General features: G+C 47.9%; 1 protein-coding gene across 1 annotated transcript; it reads left to right on the forward strand.

The window, feature by feature from the left end:
- The first annotated feature begins 1,366 nt into the window (after positions 1-1,366).
- Positions 1,367-6,053, forward strand: LOC119531099 (nuclear pore complex protein Nup153-like). The gene has a single exon (XM_037831941.1). It carries the CDS (start codon positions 1,542-1,544, stop codon positions 5,907-5,909), a length of 4,368 nt encoding a protein of 1,455 aa, XP_037687869.1. The 5' UTR covers positions 1,367-1,541; the 3' UTR covers positions 5,910-6,053.
- Positions 6,054-20,913: the final 14,860 nt, after the last annotated feature.

The following is a 20,913-nucleotide window of genomic DNA, read 5'->3' on the forward strand; positions in this document are numbered from 1 at the left end:
ATGGCCAGGTAAGTTTCTTGTATTGATTTTCAGATACGTGTCTACATATATTGGTATTGAAGGGTAGTGAAGGGTAGCTGTATGAGTTTTAGTGGGTTGGTAGGGTGTCCTATATGTTCAGATTGTAGGATTCTGTGGCATTTGCTTTGTGTGATTCTTTATGCACACAGGTATGTGATGTGGGACCAGATAAGTATTGGTGATTATATTTGCCTACTTTGTATGTTGTGTATTTGAGTATATTCGAGGCAGGTGGAAGTTGAATTTGAATTTCATTGATGTATGTATTTATGGTGCATGGGAGTTTGCACATTTTCTAGGACTATGTGTTTGCATTTTGTTGTAGGAAGTCGTTAGCGTGCATTCTGGGAGCCGAGTATTTGATGGAAGTTTGGGTTGTGTGTTTCCAGTGATGCGGGACAATTTCGTTTGTATGTAATGGAAGCATGTGATACAATTACCTTGGAGTATCTGGGGTTGTGGTAATTTGTCGGTGTATGAATTGGGCCTTGGCAGAGATTTCCTCTGTCCTCATCTCTGGCAGACTGGAGATGTTTCTTTGTGTTTATGTAGTGTATACTAGTTTGTGTGCACTCTAGAACCAGGCAGTTGTTTGCAGGTTCACGGTAGAGTGGTGGATGAGATAACTCTTCACTTGAAAGTGTGACAGGGACTGTGTTTGTGTGGAGGTTTTCTGTGTATATGTCAGAGAAGTATTTTGGCCATACATGGTGGTAAACGGGCATTATGTGTGGAAGTTTTGTATGGTTCTAGGTGTGTGTGTACAAATTTGAGTGTGTGTAGCATTTCCCCTTAGATAGGAAGAAGTGACTGGAGTATGTGTAAGTTGTGTGGGTCTGTTTTCCAGCTATAGAAGGGGCTGTGCCTGTTCTTGTGATTTATAGCATGGTTTTGCTGATATGTTTTGGGTGAAAGTAAAAGGTTCATACTCAGTGTGCAGGTGTATTCTAGGCACATATTTTTGTAAAAGGGGTTTAGATTCACTAAAGCTGGATGGAACGAACTTGGGACAGTTCTTGGTGCATATCTCCTCCCACGGCCGGGGCTCCAGGTGAGGGCAGAGAAGGCTGACATGCGGGGTGCTATGGAAGCCTGAGGTACAGTCTTTGGAAGTGGATCCCAGAGCCTGGTTCAGTGTGGTGGGGAGGGGTCATGGAATCGTTTTATATAGGTGGGGTTTTTTTCTCCCTGAGTGTTGGCGAGTTGTGTGTGCATCACCTCCGGCTTACTCGCAATAAGTGCAAGTACAAGCATGTCATGTTACGGAGTGTGCATGGTCGATGGCAGTAGCACTGTGAGCTCTGTGTGCAGAGAGGGGTCATTGGGTGTCGTTGGTGGCATTAGCCATCTCAGCGCTGGCCAAGGCATCAGAAGAAGAATCCACAAGGCCAGCGTTTGAGTTGGGCCTCAATAATGCTGGGAGCTGCTCCCTGTCTCCTGGGAGAGATCTCCATGGAGACTGCCCCACCCACAGAAGTGGAATTGTGAGGAGGCAGCATTGTCCTCTGGGAGAGATCTCCATGGAGACCGCCCCACCCACAGAGGTGGTATCCGCAGGAGGCTGCAGTACTGGAGCCACCTCTTGGCTTTCGGTTGCTGGCACCATTGCCCACTTCCCTAGCGGGCACTGTTGCTCCACTCTTCTTCCTAACCTCGTGGTCCCTGTTGTACCTGTGCCCCCCAGCTTGGGCAGTGTTGAAGGACATCAGGCTGGGCCAGGGCCAGGGTGGGGCTCTGCGGCCTTTGCCTCTACCTCTCCCACCCTTCTTACCCGTCCCGGAGCTGGAAGCGGGGCAGCCTCTGCCATGGCCTCTGGATCCCCACGCACAGGGGGCAGCGGAAAGATCCGGACACGGCGTTGCCACCCCGGTCCCGTGACGCCGTACTCGCAGGGGCGACGGCGCCAGCTGGGCATTCTTAGCAGGGTTACAGAATATGTTCAGAATAACGTGCCAGCATGGCTACAGAGATATTTCAACAAGAATGAAGATGTATGCAGCCACACAACAGATGCAGAGGAGACTCTATGTTCGCAAGAAAATAGGGAAGATGACGAGATAGTGTGTGCCTGTGAGGAGAGCTCTAATATTAATGATGGGAGGATCACTAGTGAGCCAGCAGTCGGTAATACAGAAGACACCTCAACAACCAGCCCTGCTTCAGATTATGCAGGTGAATTAAACAGGCCATCTCTTCGTCGGAGCTGCTCGAATTTCTCCGTGTTGGAATCCCATGTTTCAAATTGTGAGCTGTCCACATCATCAGCATTCCCAACTGGCAGTCCTGGCTTTTCCCTTGTGAAGGAAATTTTAGACTCTACCTCTCAGCATGGTGCTAGTAACACGTCCACTAGCCATCATTTTGATTTTTCATCAAGAGTTTCCGATAAAGCTATGGCTGCTCCAAATAAGACTTCAGTGCCACCTCTGTGGTCCCCAGAGGCTGAACGGTCTCGTTCGCTCTCACAGCACACTGCCACCAGGCCAAAAAAACCAGCGTTCAGCTTGTCTGCATTTGGGACACTTTCCCCTTCATTTGAGAAATCTTTGATCTTTCAAACAAGTCAGCATGGAGATCCTCCTTGTTATCCTAGAAAAACAACGTATGGTGGGGCAGCAGCTGCTGTAAGACATTCTAAACTAGCAACAACCCCTTGTCAGGCACCAGTAAGAAGACAGATGAAAGCTAAGCAACTCAATGCACAGTCCTATGGTGTGACTAGTTTAGCAGCTCGGCGAATATTACAATCTTTAGAGAAGCTATCAGGACCTCTAGCAGATGTTCTGTCTTTTCCTGTGTGTTCTCCTCTTGATAGGAGTCAGATAGATAACACAGATTTGGGGGCCAAAAGAGATAAGGTGGATTCTCAGTATCCTGTTCAAAAACTCATGTCTCCAAAGCTAGTTTCCAGAGCAACAAATCAAAGTGTTTATTTTAAACCGTCTCTGACCCCATCTCATGAATTGAGGAAGGCTGATCGAAGAATAGTTAAACAGCACAGTACTCATTATGAAAACAATGTGACACCAGGACAAAACAGAGAACAAGAAAGTGGCTTTCCGCATCAAAATTTGCGTTTCCCTGCCCCCGATGGATTATCTTCTGGAGCAGGTAGTAGAGGTGGCAAAGTCAAACGGGAGAGAACACACTTCCTGACATCTGAACCACCAGTGGAGGAGGAAAGGCAAGCACTACTATTATCAAAAATCTCTCTACCGATCACCAATTCTTCCCTCCCTTCCTTCAGCTTTCATTGTCCTTTGATGACAACTTCCTCTCCAGCTCCCATGAGTCCTTCACAGTCAGTAACAGATAAGGTACAAATGATTTCTCTGAGCAGCACTGGCAGACCCGTGTTTAGATTTTCTTCTTCCACTGTAAAATCTACTGAGGCAGTTGTACTGCCGTCATCATCTACTGAATTTACATTTAGTATGCCTGTTGCAAAAGCAGAACTTGCAGACACCAGTAGTACTTCAGAACCTATGATAAATGCTTCAGCTCAAGAAATCACTGCAGTGACTAGTAGAAGCCATAAGAGGAAGCTAGATGAAAATGATGAGGGCCCTTCTAGACCTGCAAAAACCTGGAAAGGAGGAAGAGTCCTTGATGTTCTGAAAAACCCTGGTTTCCTATCACCAAAGGTAGATGCTTTTGCTGCTCAGCCGACCACGACCAGCCCGGCAGTTTATACAGGACCAGCCGTATGTAGGTTTTCCTCTAGTGAAACTGGACTTGGGGAAAGTTTAAAAGCTAGATCATCGTGGCGCTGTGATACATGTCTACTCCCAAACAAAGTAACTGATGAGAAGTGCGTAGCCTGTCAAGCTGCCAAGTTGCCACCAAGAGGTACTGCTGAAGAAACAGCAGTTGGGACAGCAAGAAAAAGTGGCAAACCAACCATTTCTGCATCAGGGGCAGGCTTTGGGGACAAACTTAAACCAGAATTCAGAGCTTGGGAGTGTGATGCATGTTTAGTGCAAAATAAACCTCAAGCAAGAAAATGTATAGCTTGTGAAACAGCCAAACCTGGAACTGGTGTCAACCGGTTCCTTCCACTGCCAGTGGTTTCAGAAAGTGACATAACTATGACGGCTTCATCTTCTAGCTGCACTGTGACCACTGGTACGTCAGGAATTGGAAATGAGTTGAAAACACTGAGAGGATCTTGGGAGTGTCCAACATGCAGTGTTTGTAATAATGCAGAAGACAATAAATGCATGTCCTGTATGTCCAAGAAAACAGAGAGCTCAGTACCTGCTTCAAGTAGCAGCACTGTATCTGTCGCTCTTTCTTCTGCAGATACTCTAGGATTGGAGAAGTTGAATCCCGAGGGAAGCTGGGACTGTGAAGTATGCCTAGTACAGAATAGAGCAGATTCTGCCAAATGTGCAGCATGTGAAAGTGCCAAGCCAGGCACAACAGGCACAAAATCTCAGTTTAAAGGCATTGTCAGCTGTTCCTCACGTTCAAACCCAGCAGCCTCATGTTCCAAATTGGGAAACCCATCACCTGCTTCTGGGCCTTCTCCGACTTCAACAAGTACTGGAGACTTTCAGTTTGGAGATCAGGGAGGCTTCAAAACCAGCGTGTCTTCAGAGTCTGGATCCACAGACGCCATGAACAGAAGTTTTCAATTTGAGAAATCCACCGAGATACCTCGTAAAGTTGCCTCTGCAGTTATTAGCTTTGGCACAAGTGTTATTAATCATGATCCAGCTGCTGCTAATACTGCAGCGACCTCTCAGAGCAAGAGCGGCGTCAGTTGTAGAACAGTAGAAACCAAAATTATTTCAGTGACTCCAGTCACATGTCAGACATCAGACATAGAAACGGAGGAATTGCCTCCAGCCGAAGGAGGGTCCGCTTCTGGCAATATGGGATCTGCCTCTGTGCCACCTGCCTCAGCGTCCACTTTGGGAGGGACAGGGGAGAAACAGCAGCAGCACGTCACTTCTGCTACTCCTGCATATGGGACGAAAACTGCTAAAGAAGACAGAAAGCGGAAGGCAAGCTTTCCCTTCGGCTGTTCAAAGCGAAGGAGAGAGGAGAGTTGTTCAAAGCGAAGGAGAGAGGAGAGTTGTTCAAAGCGAAGGAAAGAGGAGAGTTGTTCACAGTTGGCATTTGGTTTCAATATGAGGAAAGCATCTGAGAAGACATCTGAGCAGCCAGGAAAGGCCACTTTTGGTTTTGGAGCTCAAACCAGTACTGCAGCTGATCAAGGAACAGGAAAGGCAGTTTTCAGTTTCTTGAACAACAGCTTCTGTGGTTCAAGGACATCAGCCACTTTAGCAGGTGGTGGCATATTTGCTCATTCCACCCCTTCCTCCAGCCTCCCTGTGGCCGCTGGTGCACTTGGACAGGCCAGCAGTCCCGTCATCAGTCCTGCCCTTGGTAACTTTGCCGGACCCAGCTCATCTCAGTCTTTGCAATTTTCTCAGCAAAATAGCACTGGTACAGCTGTCGCCCCAATTGTCTCAGGTCCAGGAGCCACGAGTAATAATACGTCAACGTCTGGTTTCAGTTCTCAAGCTACAACCTCATCTAGCTCTGGAGGATCCTTTGTATTTGGCACTGGACCTTCAACACCATCTGCCAGTCCAGCATTTGGTGCTAACCAGACCCCAACATTTGGACAAAGCCATGGTGCCAGCCAGCCTTACGCCACAGCATTATTCGCTACTGGTTCCCAGCCTGCACCACCACCTATTTTTGGTGCGGCATCAAGTGGTAACCAGCCTGCTGTGTTTGGACAGCAGCCTAGTCAGAGGGCATTGGGCTCTGGAGCAACTCCTAATTCCAGCCAAATGGATGAACTATGTTCTCTTTTTCAGCGAGTTCATTTTGTGGACTCACAAAAAAAGACTGCTGTTAAACGCAAGAAATAATAGTCTCAATGCTGATATACACAACAGTTTTTTTTTTCTTTCGTTGTATTTCTTTAATAAAAATGTACAGTAAAATAGTTGTATTATATTAATACATTCAGAAGAATTCTTCCTTTTCCTTAATTTTCAGCATGCTTTACAGCTAAAGATGATCAGAGTACTTTGCTTGTTTCTTAAACATAAATAGTACCATCATTCAAAATAAAACCCTTATGTTAAAAACATTTATTTCTTTCACCATCAAACATCAGAGATGACTCTAAATTATATATAAAAACTTTTCTGTAGTAAATTATTTTTTATCTTAGAAAATTAAGTAGTTTTTAAACTTATATACATATTAGTTTTTAATCATATAAGTAGCAGTAAAAAATTGCAGTAAGCCTATAATATAAATATTTTTTCCTTTGTGTTTAATAGATATTTTGTGTTTTAACAGGTATCCAGCATTCGCAGCCTTCCAGTGATTCACTGCTCTTGGAAGTAGTAAAACAAGTAAAAGTTAGTGAAATGGAGGAGGATAAATTTGACCTTTCTGAAGAGGACACGACAGCTAGAGTAAATATGTATGTATAGGCACTTGAAAGAATTAAAAATGGAGCTGTCAACTTGAGGACGATATTTGGTTGAAATTCTTATACTGCATATTTCTAAGGTCCTACAGTTAATGCTGAGTAAGCTGCTAGGAGTCTGTCAGTATTAACTGGTGTTACAGAGGAAGATTTCTCTTAGAATTTGGATAACTTGGAACTGGACCTTGAAATTAGAAAATATGTTGAACTGAATGATAAAAAAAAATGTCAGATATTTGTGGGATACAGCTAAAGCTGTGTTTAGATTAGAATGTACAACATTAAATGTAAATTCAAGCAAACTAAATGTAAATTCAAAAATAAAACAGAAATCCGTGAAAGAGAAAATAAAACCAAAGGAAAGATCAATGAAAACAAAAGCTGGTTATTTGAAAACAAACAAAAAACATGAACTTCTAGCTGGAATAATCAGTTAAAAAGAAAGACAACTTAAATTACAAATATCAGGAATGACAAGTGAAATATCATTACAAATATTAAAACGATTACAAAGGAATATTGATAAATTTATGTGAGTAAGTTTGACAACCTAAATGAAAAGGACAAATTCCTTGAAAGGCAAATTACCAAAGTTCCCCTAAGGAGAAATAGATAACCTGAATAGCCTTCTATTTTAAAATTTTGTATTTGTAGTTGAAAAACCTCTTCCAATTAAATATAAAATATATATCCATTTTCTCATCTCTCTTTGTGTTATTATTGTCACATATATTACACCTTTATATGTTAAAAGTGCAACAATACGGTTTTATAGTTAATGTTTTGTGCAGTTGTTTTTGAAATCAGTTAAGGGAAGAAAAGAGGAAAAATATGCATTTTATACTTTCTTTTATATTTTCCTCCATAATTACCTTACTTGTGTTCTGTGTTACACAACAGTTTTAATAATGAAAACACAGAAATACCATACAATTACTAAACGGAGAAGTTGACATATCTGGAAGGCACTTAGCATGGACATCTTTAATCAGGCTTCCTCCGTCAGAAAACTGTGGTGCACAGTACACCCAGCTCACTCACTTCACACAAACACAGCACAAACTCAGCCTAGAAGTCATTCATTTCAGCATCCCCTAATCTGTACTGATGCCTGAAGCTTCAGAAAGTAACCGATAATCCAGCAGATCATTCACTGATCTAGTCTGTTCTAGCTGTCCCCAGAAGAGTGCCCAGTTCCAACTGGCTGTTCCTGGAACCTCTTCATCTGCACCACTCATGTGCATTGCTGTGCATTTGTGGAATGCTGTGAAATTGTAATTATATCTGAGGAATTCTATTTTTTCTAACAAATTCAACTTCTTTAATACATATTGGGCTACTTAGAATGTCTGTTACCTCTTGTAATCATATGATTGAGTTATATTTTTCAAGGAATTTTTTTATTTCATCTAAGTTGTGAAATTATTTTGAAACAAGGTTTTTCATAATATATTCTTATTAACCTTTTAATGCCTTATCATCTGTAGTGATGTTCCCTTTCTAATGCTTCATATTAGCAATCTGTGCTCTTCTTTTTCTTTGTTGAACAGTCTAGAGGGATTTTGTCAATTTGTTCTTCTCAAAGAACAAACTTCCACCTTATTAATTTTCTTTATGGCTTGTCTGTTTTCTATTTTGTTGACCGCTGCTCACATCTTATTCCCTTCCTCATACTGTTTTTTATTTTACTTTGTTCTTCTTCTATTAGCTTCTCAATGTGAAGCCTTAGGTTATTGATTTTAGACATTAGCAAATTTTTCTAAAATAATCATTAAAACTACAAATTATCTGCATTCACCAATTTTGATACGTTGGGTTTCATTATAATTCAGCATAAGATATTCTCCAATTTCAGTTATGATTTCTTGATTGATCGATGAAATACTTAGAAATGTACTGTTTACTTTGAAAATATTTGGGAGGTTTTCTACAGATTTTACTGTTGTTGATTTCTAATTTAATTTCATTGTGATAAGACATAGTACTCTGTGGGTGCTAATCATTTTAAATTCACTGAGACTTATTTTATGACCCAGCACATGTTCTTTCCTGTCTTGGTGAATGTCCCATGTGCACTTGGAAAAACGGAATGCATACCCTGCAATTGTTGAATATCATGTTCAATGTAAATTAGTTATGTCAACGTGGTTGGTACTCCTGGTCGGATATTCTTTGTCTTGTGTTCTAGTTTGCTAATGCTGCCAGAATGCAAAACACCAGAAATGGATTGGCTTTTATAAAAGGAGGTTTATTTGGTTACAAAGTTACAGTCTTAAGGCTGTAAAATGTCCATCAACAAAGGGTACCTTCACTGGAGGATGGCCAATGGTGTCTGGAAAACCTCTGTTAGCTGGGAAGGCACGTGGCTGGAGTCTGCTCCAAAGTTCTGGTTTCAAAATGGCTTTCTCCCAGGATGTTCCTCTCTAGGCTGCAGTTCCTCAAAAATGTCACTCTTAGTTGCACTTCGGATATTTGTCCTCTTTCAGCTTGTCTGGAGCAAGAGTCTGCTTTCAACAGCCATCTTCAAACTGTCTCTCATCTGCAGCCCCTGTGCTTTCTTCAAAGTGTCCCTCTTGACTTTAGCTCCTCTTCAAAACATCACTCACAGCTGCACTGAGTTCCCTCTGCCCATCAGCTCATTTATATGGCTCCACTGATCAAGGCCCACCCTGAATGGGTGGGGCGACACCTCCATGGAAATATCTCATCAGAGATATCACCCACGGTTGGGTGGGGCACATCTCCATGGAAACACTCAAAGAATTCCAATCTAATCAGCACTAAAATGTCTGCCCCACAAGATTGCATCAAAGAATATGGCTTTTTCTGGGGGACATAATACATTCAAACTGGCACATCTTGGATGATTTTTTTTCTGTAGTTATTCCATCAATTGCTGAAAGAGGGGTGTTAAAGAGAGGTGCTAAAATTTTCAACCATGGTTGTGAACTATTTCTTTCTTTAGTTCTGTCAATTTTTGCTTTGTGTATTTGGCAGCTCTGTTAGGTGTTTATACAAGTATGGTTGTGTCTTTTAATGAATTGGCCCTTCCATCCTTATGGAATGTCCCTCTTTTCCTCTGGCAATATTCTTTGACTGAAGATTATTTATCCAATAATAACAGTCACTGTATCCTTCTTATGGTTACTGTTTTCATAATAGATCCTTTTTCCCATCCAATTACTTTAACCAGTGTCTTTATATTTAAAATACCTCTCTCGTAGACTATATTTAGTTGGGTCTTGTGTTTTATCTGTTCTGATCATCTCTCCCTTTTCATGGAGTGCTCAGTCCATTCATATTTAATATAATTATTGATTTGTTTGGAGTTAGGGCTGTCATTTTACTATTTTTTCTGTTCATCTTGTCTGTTTTGGAATCCTTTATTCCTACTTTCCTGCCCAATTCAAGATTATTTAAATAATTTTTAAAATTTCATTTTAATTTATCTATTGACTTTTTAACTCATCTTCTCTACATTGGTTACACTAGGAACTACAGTATGCGTCTTCACGTCCCACAGTCTACTTGGAGTTAGTATTGTATCACTTTGTGTAGAACATAGGAACCTTACCAGACATATAAGTTGGGCTACTTACATCCCCATCCTTTATGTTACAGTTGTCATATATATTGACTCTGTATACATTATAAACCCCATAGTGAAATGTTATAGTTTTGCTTTAAATAGTCATATGTATCTTAAAGACATTGAGAAAAATAGTAAGCTTTATTTAACCACACAGTCATCATTATGTTCTTCATTCTTATCTGAAGGTCTGAGATTCTTTCTGGTGTAATTTGCCAACCATTTAAAGAACTTTAGCATTTCTTGTAATGCATATTTGCTGGTGAAAATTTCTTTTTGTTTGCTTTTATCTGAAAATTTTTTCTTTCACTTCCATTATTTAAGAATATTTTTTGCTGTTCATAGTTTTTTTTCCCTTTAATACATTAAAAATATTTTCCACTATCTTCTAGACTTCTTTGTTTCTGATGAGAAGTCAGTGTTCACTCAAATCATTGTTCCCTGTGAGTAAAGTCATTTTTTTCCCTGACTGCTTTTAAGATTTCCTCTTTGTCTTTGATTTACAAGAGCTTAACTATGGTGAGCTTTGATAAGGTTTCCCCTGTATTTATTCTGATGTGGGTTTTCCAAGCTTTTGAAATCTGTAATTGGTGTTTCTCATCAACTTCAGGAAAATTTTTTAATTAATTTATATTTTTATTAGAGAAGTTATAGGTTGAAAAAATCATGCAGAAAATACAGAATTTCCATATACCCCCACCACAAACACACACACACACACAGACACACACACAGTTTTATCTATTATTAACCCTTTGGATTAGTGTGGTACCTTGTTACAGTTGACAAAATAATATCATTATAATTTTAACAATAATTCATAGTTTGTGTTAGGATTCACTGTGTTGTGCAGTCCTATGGTTATTTATTTTTTTAATTCTAATAATATATATACAACCCACAATTTCCCCCTTTTAACCACCTTCAAGTGTAGAATTCAGTGCTGTTAATTACATCCACAATGTTGTACTAACATCACCACCCTCCATTACCAAAACTGTCCCATCACCCCAAACAGAAGCTCTGTACCAACCAAGCATTAGTTTCCCAATCCCGACCCTTTATTCTGATTATTTCATGTCAGCAAGATCATATAATATTTGTCCTTTTGTGTCTGGCTTATTTTACTCAACATGATGTCTTCATGGTTCATCCATATTGTAGAATGTACCAGTGCTTCATCCCTTTTTAGGGCTGAATAATATTCCATTGTGTGGACATATTTAATTTTGTTTATCCATTCATCTGTTGATGGACACTTGCGCTAATTCCATCATTTGGCAATTGCGAGTAATCTGCTATGAATATCAGTGTGCAAATACCTGTTTAAGTCCCTGTTTTCCATTCTTTGGGGTATATACCCTGAAGTGGGTTTGTGGGTCATATGGTAATCATATATTTAACTGTCTGAGGAACCACCAATTCGTTTGCCACAGTGGCTGCACTATGTTACATTCTCGCCGACAATGAATGAGTGGTCCTATTTCTCCACATCTTTTCCAACATTTGTAATTGTCTGTTGTTTTTTGTTTGTTTGTTTGTTTTTGTTTTTTTTTTAATACTAGCCATTCTAGTGGGCATGAAACGGCATCTCGTTGTGGTTTTGATTTACATTTCCCTAATGGCTAACATTGTTGAGCATCTTTTTATGTGCTCACTAGCCATGTTGATATCTTCTGTGGGGAACTTTCTACTCAATCTTATGCCCATTTTTAATTGTCTTTTGTGTTAAGTTGTAGGATTTCTTTATATATTCTGGATACTAAACCCTTATTGGATATGTGGTTTCCAAATATTTCCTCCCATTCTGTAGGTTGTCTTTTCACTTTCATGAGGAAGCCTTTTGATGCCAAAAGTTTTTAGTTCTAATGAAGTCCCATTTATCTATTTTTTTTTCTTTCATTGCTTGCGCTTTGGATATAAAGTCTAAGACACCGTTGCATAACAGAATGTCCTGAAGATGCTCCACTATGTTTTCTCATAGGAGTTTTATAGTTTTGGTTCTTATATTTAGGTCTCTCATCCATTTTAAGTCAATTTATGTGTATAATGTGAGATAGGGGTCTGCCATCATTCTTTTGCATATGAATATCCAGTTTTCCCAGCACTGTGTGTTGAAAAGACTATTTTTTCCCCATTGAGTGAACTTGGTAACCTTGTCAAAAGTCAGTTGGCCATAGATGTGAGGGTCTATTTCTGAACTCTCAACTTGATTCCCTACTGTATATGTCTATCCTTGTACCAGTGCCATGCTGTTTTCGCCACTGTGGCTTTGTAATAAGTTTTTAAATTGGAAGTGTGAGTCCTAGAGATCTGCCCTAAGCAATTGCAGCTGAGTGTCCAGCCACAAACTCAGGGGGCCCAGCTGCAGATTCTGGAGAGCTTCCTTATTAAGGCCCTGTGCCAGTTTGGATGTATTATGTCCCCCAAAACTCCATTATCTTTGATGCAATCTTGTGTGGACAGATGTATTAGTGTTGATTAGATTGTAATTCTTTGAGTGTTTCCATGGAGATGTGACCCACCCAACTGTAGGTGATAACTCTGATTGGATAATTTCCATGGAGATGTGGCCCTGCCCATTCAGCATGGGCCTTGATGAGTTTACTGGAGCCCTATATAAGCTCAGACAGAAGGAGTGAGCTTGTTGCAGATGAGAGAGCTTGAAGACAGCTGTTGAAAGCAGACTTTTGCTCTGGAGAAGCTAAGAGAGGACAAACACCTCAAGAGCAACTAAGAGTGAAATTTTTGAGAAGCTGCAGCCTAGAGAGGAATGTTCTGGGAGAAAGCCATTTTGAAACCAGAACTTTGGAGCAGACGCCAGCTATGTGCCTTCCCAGCTAACAGGTTTTCTGGACACCATGGGCCATCCTCCAGTGAAGGTACCCAATTGCTGATATGTTGCCTTGGACACTATATGGCCTTAAGACTGTAACTGTGTAACCAAATAAACCCCCTTTATAAAAGCCAATCCATTTCTGGTGTTTTGCATTCTGACAGCATTAGCAAACCGGAACAGGCTCCTTCCCTTTGGTTCTACTTCCTGCGAATTCCAACCACTTCCACCCCCCGGAACCCCAGTCTCTGACTCCTCACTCAGCGGCTCCGCCTGGGTTCTGCCCCACCCTGCTGCTTTCCGGGGCTCACCTCCCCTGATTCCTTCCCTCAGGTCCATGGCCCTGCTCTCCTTCCTGACGAACACCGGGAAACTGTTGTTCCATGATTTTATCCAGTTTTGCAGTTGTTTTTTGCCGAAGAAAGTCCATACTGTTCTGTCATGGCCAAAACGGCAGGCTTAGGGGACATATGTGAGATTTTTGTTAGAGTTATGATGTACACAGTGAAAAGGGACCAGAAGGGGTGGATTTTCACAGAAGGGAACAAAACAAACTTTAGCCAAAACCCAGATGGACAAAACAAACACCTACAGGGCCCCAGAGGTGTCCTTGAGCCCCTCCAGGCACTGCCCAGCCTCACGGGGTGGCGATTTTAGTTTCCAGCACCACGGACTAGTTTTTCCTGTCTTTGACCATCATATAAATGGAATCACACTGAGCACCTTTTCACTCAGCATCACGTTTGCGAGTGTGTTTTGCCTGTGGCCGTCGTCCTTGATTGCACCCCCTCAGCTTGGGTCCCATTCCCCTCCTGTGGTGGCTTGGAGCTGTGTGTGCCCTAGAAAAGTTCTTGTTCTTTTAATCCACTCCTGTGGGTGTAGACCTGCTGTGGGTGGGAACTTTGGTTTAGGTTACTTCAATTCAATCGAGACGTGACCCTGCTCATTCAAGGTGGGTCTTAATCCTTTACTGGAGTCCTTTATGTGAGGATAGAAGACAGAAAAAGCCCAGAGAGCTCAGAGAGAAATGCCCAAGAAGGTAGAAGACAAGGACACACCCACGGAAGCTGAGAGGAGGCCATGGAAGCCAGAAGCTGAAAGCAACGAAACCTGGGAGCAAAGGAGCAGCAGACGCCACCGGGTGCCTTCCCGTGTGACAGAGGAAGTCCAGGTATCATCCCATTGATGCTTTAATTGGGACATTTTCATGGCCTAAGATCTATATTATAAGCTAATAAATCTCTGTGGTAAAAGCCACCCCATTTATGGTATATCACATTCCAGCAGCTTTAGCAAACCAAAGCACCTGCCAATGGACATATTGATTATTTCCAGTTCTTGGCCATTGAAAACCATTATGGACATTCTTATACATGTCTTTTGGTAAACATATGTACTCTTCTCTGTTGGGTCTATATCTAACCAGTGGAAATGCAGGGTCAGAGGATGTGCTCTGGCAAACCATTCTACAAAGTGATTGTACCAATTTTTCACTCCCACATCCCCAGCAATATTTCACATTTGCTCACTTTTTCATTTTGGCTGGTCTAGAGCAGTGTCACATTGTGGTTTGATTTGCATCTCTCTGCTACCTAAAAGCTTTTTTTTTTTTTTCCATTTATTTATTGGAAATTTGGACATCCCATTTTGCAAAGTGCCAGGTCAAATCTTTTGCCTATTTTTCCATCCATTTACCTTGCCCCCGCCCCTACTTTTTGAAAAATTGGCACACTGGAGCTCTTTATCCAGATATGAGTCCTTTCAGATAGTTGAGCTGCAAAAAGCATCTCTTGGTTTCTCTTTTAACTTTCTTAATGGTAGCTCTGATGAACAGGAGTTTTAAATTGTAAAGTAATCCAATTTATCCATTTTTCCTTTATGCTAGTGTCCTGTTTAAAATATTTGTGCTCAGTCTACATTGAGGTCATTTTAAAATTATGATTCTGTCTTGCAATGTACCTTCTATCTTTTGTCTCAGCAGCCATGTGACAAAACATTCTCTCGTTTCTTCCTATAAATCACCGATAAGAATATTGAACAACAGAAGACTGAAGCCAGAGCCCCTTGGGGACCCACTGCAGCCCCCCCTCAAGAGTGATCCGGGCCTGTAACTCACTCCCCCCTCCTGCCATTACACAGATCATGGGGGGTGCATATCCCATTTCACCTTCCGGGGTAGCAGGGCAGCCTTTGTGGAGCATGCTGAACTCCAGACACATGCGGTGACGGTCCCTCGTCTGCTGGGCTAAGGCCCGCGACAGGGAGTGGCAGTGAGGTCAGTTTCCCACGGCCGCCTCGAGAAAGCCAGAGAACGCACGATGTCAAGTCAGGTTTTGCAGCACTCGCAAACTCTGAAGTTCCCCTTTTCTCTGGAATTAAATGTGTTCAGAGACCCTAAACCTTAAGAAACTGGCAGGGGCCCTTCAAATGACAGGCTTACCTGTGGATGGTTGCCTGGTAACGGCCTTTCAGGATGTCATCCCCAGGAACAGGGCACCTGCTGCCTGCTGGCTCGAGATCCAGACCGTGAGGGTGCAGGATGGGAAGGGAAGAGAGAATGAAGGGCCACCCCAGAGGGCTTCCTGGAGGAGGTGAAGCTGATCTGGGCTCAGGGCTGGTTCAGCAGCAGCAGAGTGGGTGGAAGGCGTCCAGGCAGGTGGGGGCTTGGGACAAGGTCCGGAATGGGGAAGAAGCATGGGTCCAGAGGGGTGAGGGGTCAGAGCAGCTGAGGGGCTGGCTGCAGTCTGGGGTTTGGGGGCGGTGTCGATCAACACAGTCCGAGCAATACAGGAGCCCAAGGGGTGGGGAAGGGGCCGCAACAGCCCCGCAGGCAGGTGGGAAGAGAGGACGAGGCACCAGGAGGGCAAAGGAGGGACACAGCAAGGCATGGAGAGGGTGAGGGTCAGCACGCAGGGTGACGGTCAGTAAATAGGCTGACGGTCTGCCTGCAGGGACAGAGGTCGTAGGGACAGAGGTCATAGGGCGCAGAGGGTCCTGGGGCAAAGGATCCTACAGGGACAGAGGTTGTAGGGGACACAGGTTCCTTGGGGACAGAAGGTTGGGTGCCCATGGGAAAGCCTCCAGTGGCGATTCCGGCTGATGTGCCGAGAGCGGACCCTGGGTCAGAGGAGCCAGTGCGCTGGAGCAGCGGGCAGAGGGGAGCCCCTCCCTGGGAAGAGGTGGGTCCTTCTGCCTTCCCAAGGGCGAGAGGAACCCTGGTCTCCTGTGCATGGGTCCAGCTCTCCAGAGGCCCTCACACCTGCAGTCAAGGAAAGCAATGCTGAGGGTAAACACCTGAAAGCCTAGTGTCTGAGACAGGCCTTCCCAGCCTCTGGGGGAGAAACTGAACCGGAGCGCTCAGTGGGCATCGGGTGGCAGTGTGTCCACTTCCGTCCCACACGTGCTGACCACGGCATCCCCGTGCAGGTGACACTTCCTCCCCACCCCGGCACGTCCCCAGGGGCCGGTGGGGCCTGGACATGCCCTTGGCTGTGGGCAGCGGGCAGCAGCACAGGAGACACAAAGGATGGGGGAGAGGAACACCCACCCCAGGAGCAGGGCCGTGGACCCTCCCTCAGGACGACTTCCCTCTGGGGGATGCAGCAGCCCCACCTCGAAGGACCCGAAACCTGTGGAAGCCACCGGCGCTGCCCGGAGGAGGGTCCACTGCCCCAGGCCCCAGGGGCGCTGCCCATCGGAGGTGCCTGCACCCGAGGAAACAGGCCCCGAGTGGGGTCAGAGCCAGGGGTCCTGGGCTGTGGGGCACATCCCAGGGCCCTCGGTGTCACCAGCACGGGGTCCCAGCTGGATGTGACGCTCGGGCTGGCATGGAGTTCCAGCTGGTCCTGACCCTGTGAGGATACTGGTGGGGTCGGCGGAGGGGCTCCGGGCCTGCTTGCTTCTGAGGTGCACCCCAGGACCCCGCCCCGGCCCCTGAGGATGGAGTGGGTGCCAGGCAGGGCCTGGAGGGCTGGGTCATGTCCCAGGCTGCCAGCCCCTTGGGGTCCCTGTGGGCCCCCAGGCAGGGCAGCACAGGGGCTTCCAGGGTGGGGGGTGGCTGCAGGGGAGCAGGGGAGGTGGACCCCTCCAGGGCCGCTCACGTCTTCAGCACCAGGGAGCTCTGTCCCAGGGGCAGCCTTGGCACAAGGTGCCTGAAGGTGATTCCTGGGCTCCTGGGTGCTGGGAGGGGTGAGCACCCTGGCCCCGGGAACTACAGCCTTGAGAGGACCTGATCCGGTAAGCAGCTGACATAGGCCCACCCTGGAGAGCAGATGGGGTCCTGTGAGCAAGAGGCCAGTGGCCCCAGAGCCCGGGTGGGTGGGATGGTCATGGCAGGGAAGTGGCTGTGAGGCCGAGCCCCAGGGCCAGGGGAACCAGCCAGGCACCCATCGGGCAGGTCCAGGTTGTGCAAAGGCCCTGGAGCACGTGGCAGAGGGAAAGCACAGTGGCGTTGAGATGGAGACACAGCGAGAGGCAGCCGGGCTCTGAGGGATCGGGTGGCATCATCGGGGATGTCCCTTGGAAACTGAGGGGCCAACGTGGGACGAGGGGCCGGGAGGATCTCCCAGTGGTGGCCGAGCCCAGGGCTCAGGCAGGTCGGGCCAGGCAGGAGATGGCTCTCGGGGAGCCCCAGCTCGGCCCCAGAACAGGGTGGGGGCACAGCCATGGATGGGCACTAAATCACAGTGATGCTCTCCAGCCGGCAAATACTCCAATTACACCGGGGTAATTTATTGATCCTGCGCATCAAGGGAGGTAATTAACATAAGTCAAGCGACTTCTCAGCGCTTGCAAATGATCCGCCTGTGATGCCCGCCGCCTGCCCACTCTTTGCCGGAGCCCCAGCCTTGCCCTGAGTGCGGCCCTGGCCGGTCGGACCCCCCACCCACCCGGCGAGGCCCCAGGGCCCTGCAGAGCTCTCTGCACCTCCCCCTACGCTGCAGCCCCGGCCTCCCCCCGGCTCCCGTCCTCATGGGGGTGCAGGGCCCAGTGGTGGCCGTCTTCCTGCTCCTCCCGGGAAGCCCACCCTAGACTGCTCCAGCAGCTCCTCCTGCCCCTCCTGCCCCGAGGGTGACCCCCAGACCCCCCTGCCACCTGCCCGTGTGTCCCCCCTTGGCCGAGTAGCAGCCGGTGGAAATGCCTGTGGGTTCTCCTCTGAGCCCAGCTGACTAATGGCCGCAGGGTAGCTGTGTCCTGATCCCCAGGGCCTGGTCACTGGTCACCTTCTGTGGTCAAAGGGGCCCTGCAGATGGGATTCGGCTCGGGGTCGGGGGACAGGGAGACCCTCCTGGACATCGCGGTGGAACCGACGTAACCACGACGGTCCTTAAAGAGGCAGGTGGGGGTCAGCGAGGAGGAGGGAGACGAGGACGGGAGCAGAGGGCACGGAGGGCCCAGAGGCGGGGGCCGGGGCCGCCTCGAGGAGCTGGGAAGGCCGGGAAACACAGCCCCCGGAGCCTCCAGAGCAGTGAGCCCTGCTGCCCCCCTTCCGACCTCCAGAGCCAAAAGACGACGACTCGGTGTGGTTTTAAGCCACTGACTCTAGGAGCCTCACCGTGGCAGCCACAGGAAACTAGATCCCGGACCCTCCCTCCTGGCCGTCCTTCCCTGGGGAAACTGCCCAAGGACAGCGGGTCCCACCTCGTCCCGCCTGAGGGATTCAGGACGCAGATCTCAAGCTGTGACCCGATGGGGTCCGGGACCCGCAGCCCTCGCTCAGCCCGCTGGGCCACCCCAGAGAGGCCTGGAAATGCACCCGGGGTGGGTGGGCGGCCTGGGGTCCACGCTGGGCCAGTCAGCCACGGGGAGGCCTTGGCGGCCGGGCAGGGCGGCCGGGGCTGCAGCGGGGAGAGGCGCAGGGGTGCGCGGGCGTCGCAGGGGCTGCAGCTCCCCCTCCCTGTGCAGCAAAACCAACACTTGCTCTGGGGTTGTCGCTGCTGCTGCGGGAGAGGCGCGTTCCTTTAATGAAGGCGTTTGACGGATGAATCTCGGTGCCGCAGCTGCTCCGGAGGAGTCGGGTGTGTGAATAAGAACAACACGGGGACGAGCTGGCTGCTGCACAGAGCGGGGGTGGAGGGGACGGCGGCAGGGGCAGGGGGCGGCCGGGCCTCCTAGTCCCGGGGACGGCGCCCGCTGGCCGGTCCCTGTGTGCAGCGTGGAGACGGCTGCGCGGGTCCCAGGGTGTGCGTCAGAGGCTGCGAGGCCGGGGAGCCCCCGGGAAGGGGTGAGAGCCTCTTGTGCGGGGCGATGGGGGCACAATGGGGCAGGGGTCTGGCTGAGCTGTCAAACAGCAAGACCCTCGTCTTCTCCCCAGCTGGACACACAGCCTGTCGGTGGAGGGGTCCCCTTGGAAGGGGCGACCCTCAAGGAAGAGTGAGGAGCTGGGTGGGTCTGAGGGCAGAGGGGTGACTGAGGGCATCCTTGCTGGGACCCTCTGGAACAGGCAGCGCCGGGTGCCCCAAAGAGGCAGCCAGGGACCAGAAGGGCCCACCCAAGCCTGCCTGGCCTGACTCTGATGCATCCCAGAGACCACCCGTCCCCTCTGGGCCCCCTACCCGCTGGGCAGCCCTGCTGCTCACATCCCACCTGCGTCCCCCACATCCTGGCAACAGAGGCCCCAACTCAACCTTAATCCCACCTGCCGAGCCCCTTCGGCCAGGTAAGGCACATTCGCCGGTGACAGGTTCCAGGGATTAGGCCCTGGCTCTCTCGGGGCCATTCCGGCCTTTGCCGTGAGGTCTCTCAATGCCTAGGAAGTGGCCTGTCAGTCTGGCTTTCTGTTCCTCAAGGCTGCAAAGTGGAGAGAATCGGAGCTGTCACAGGGCTGTGGGGGGCAGATAGATGCGCCAAAGTCCTCTGGCAAACATGACATTCTGTGACGCGAGGGAGCTGGACCGGGGCTTTCGCAGACCCTCGCCTGGATTTGCGGGGAGAGTCCAGGCGAGGGCAGGGGTCAGGAGGGACCAAGGCCACTGCAACCCTTGTCTGAAGTCGGACCAGGCCTGTCCGGCTGCCTGCACACCCTGATGCTGGCAGGGACCCTCTGGGTGCAGCCCACACTCACAACCACCCCAAGGATGGTTTTCACCCCTGCCACTTCTGCCGGAGGATGCCCCCCAATTATGGATTGAATCGGGTCCCCCCAAATTATGTTGCTCCAGGATGTGGCCTTATTCGGACCCAGGTCATTACAGGTGGATGAGACCGCATTAAGTGGGGTCTCACTGCAGCAGGGTGACTGGCGTCCTCACGAGAAGGGGAGGAGACTGGGGGAGCCTCCACGTGATGACACACGAGGCGGAGCTGGGTGAGCCGCGGCTGCAGCAAGGAGCATCAGCCACCCCTGGACTCTGTGCGTCCAGGCCCCAGCACGGCGAGGAGACGGCTGCCCCCCAGGCTGCCCCCAGGGGTTCCCCATGCATCCCCCTCCTTCACCAACATCACCAGCTCCCCCAGAAACACCGCCGGAGGCTCCATTCACCAGCTGTTGATGTGGAAGTCGTGATTTGCAAAATTGGGTGGAAATTCCACCAGGCGGTGAGGGCCTGACATCTGACACCGCTGAGACTCCCCTCGGGAATAATCAGCGCCTCTCCTGTAAGGCCCCTCACCTGCAGCCAGAACACGTTTAATATTTTTGTTGCAGGCCGTTTAACACGGGGTTTTGCTTCATGAGCTGTGGTGTGTAAACCTTATTTAACAGCCCCAGCAAGCATGTGGTGTATCCATGGCGGGTCAGTGCTGCGTCCATTCGGGGCTGTCAGCCCATTCCCCATAATCCCCCCGCAGTCCCCCGTGAGTTGGGGTGTAAAGACTCTGGGTGCCACTTACGGCTGCAGGGGTGTCTGTGGCCCTGCGGCCCTTGGGGAATGGGTGAGGGGAGCATGGGGGCCCTCGACTCCAGGCCCCCGGCCCAGTCCCCTGTGGGGAAGAACCGTCTGGACACGGGAGGCGTCGAGTTCCCATGGACAGGGCGGCCCATAGCAGGAGGGTCTCCCACAGCCTGGG

This window comes from Choloepus didactylus, chromosome 4 (genome assembly GCF_015220235.1).
Source record: "Choloepus didactylus isolate mChoDid1 chromosome 4, mChoDid1.pri, whole genome shotgun sequence".
Taxonomy (NCBI): domain Eukaryota; kingdom Metazoa; phylum Chordata; class Mammalia; order Pilosa; family Megalonychidae; genus Choloepus; species Choloepus didactylus.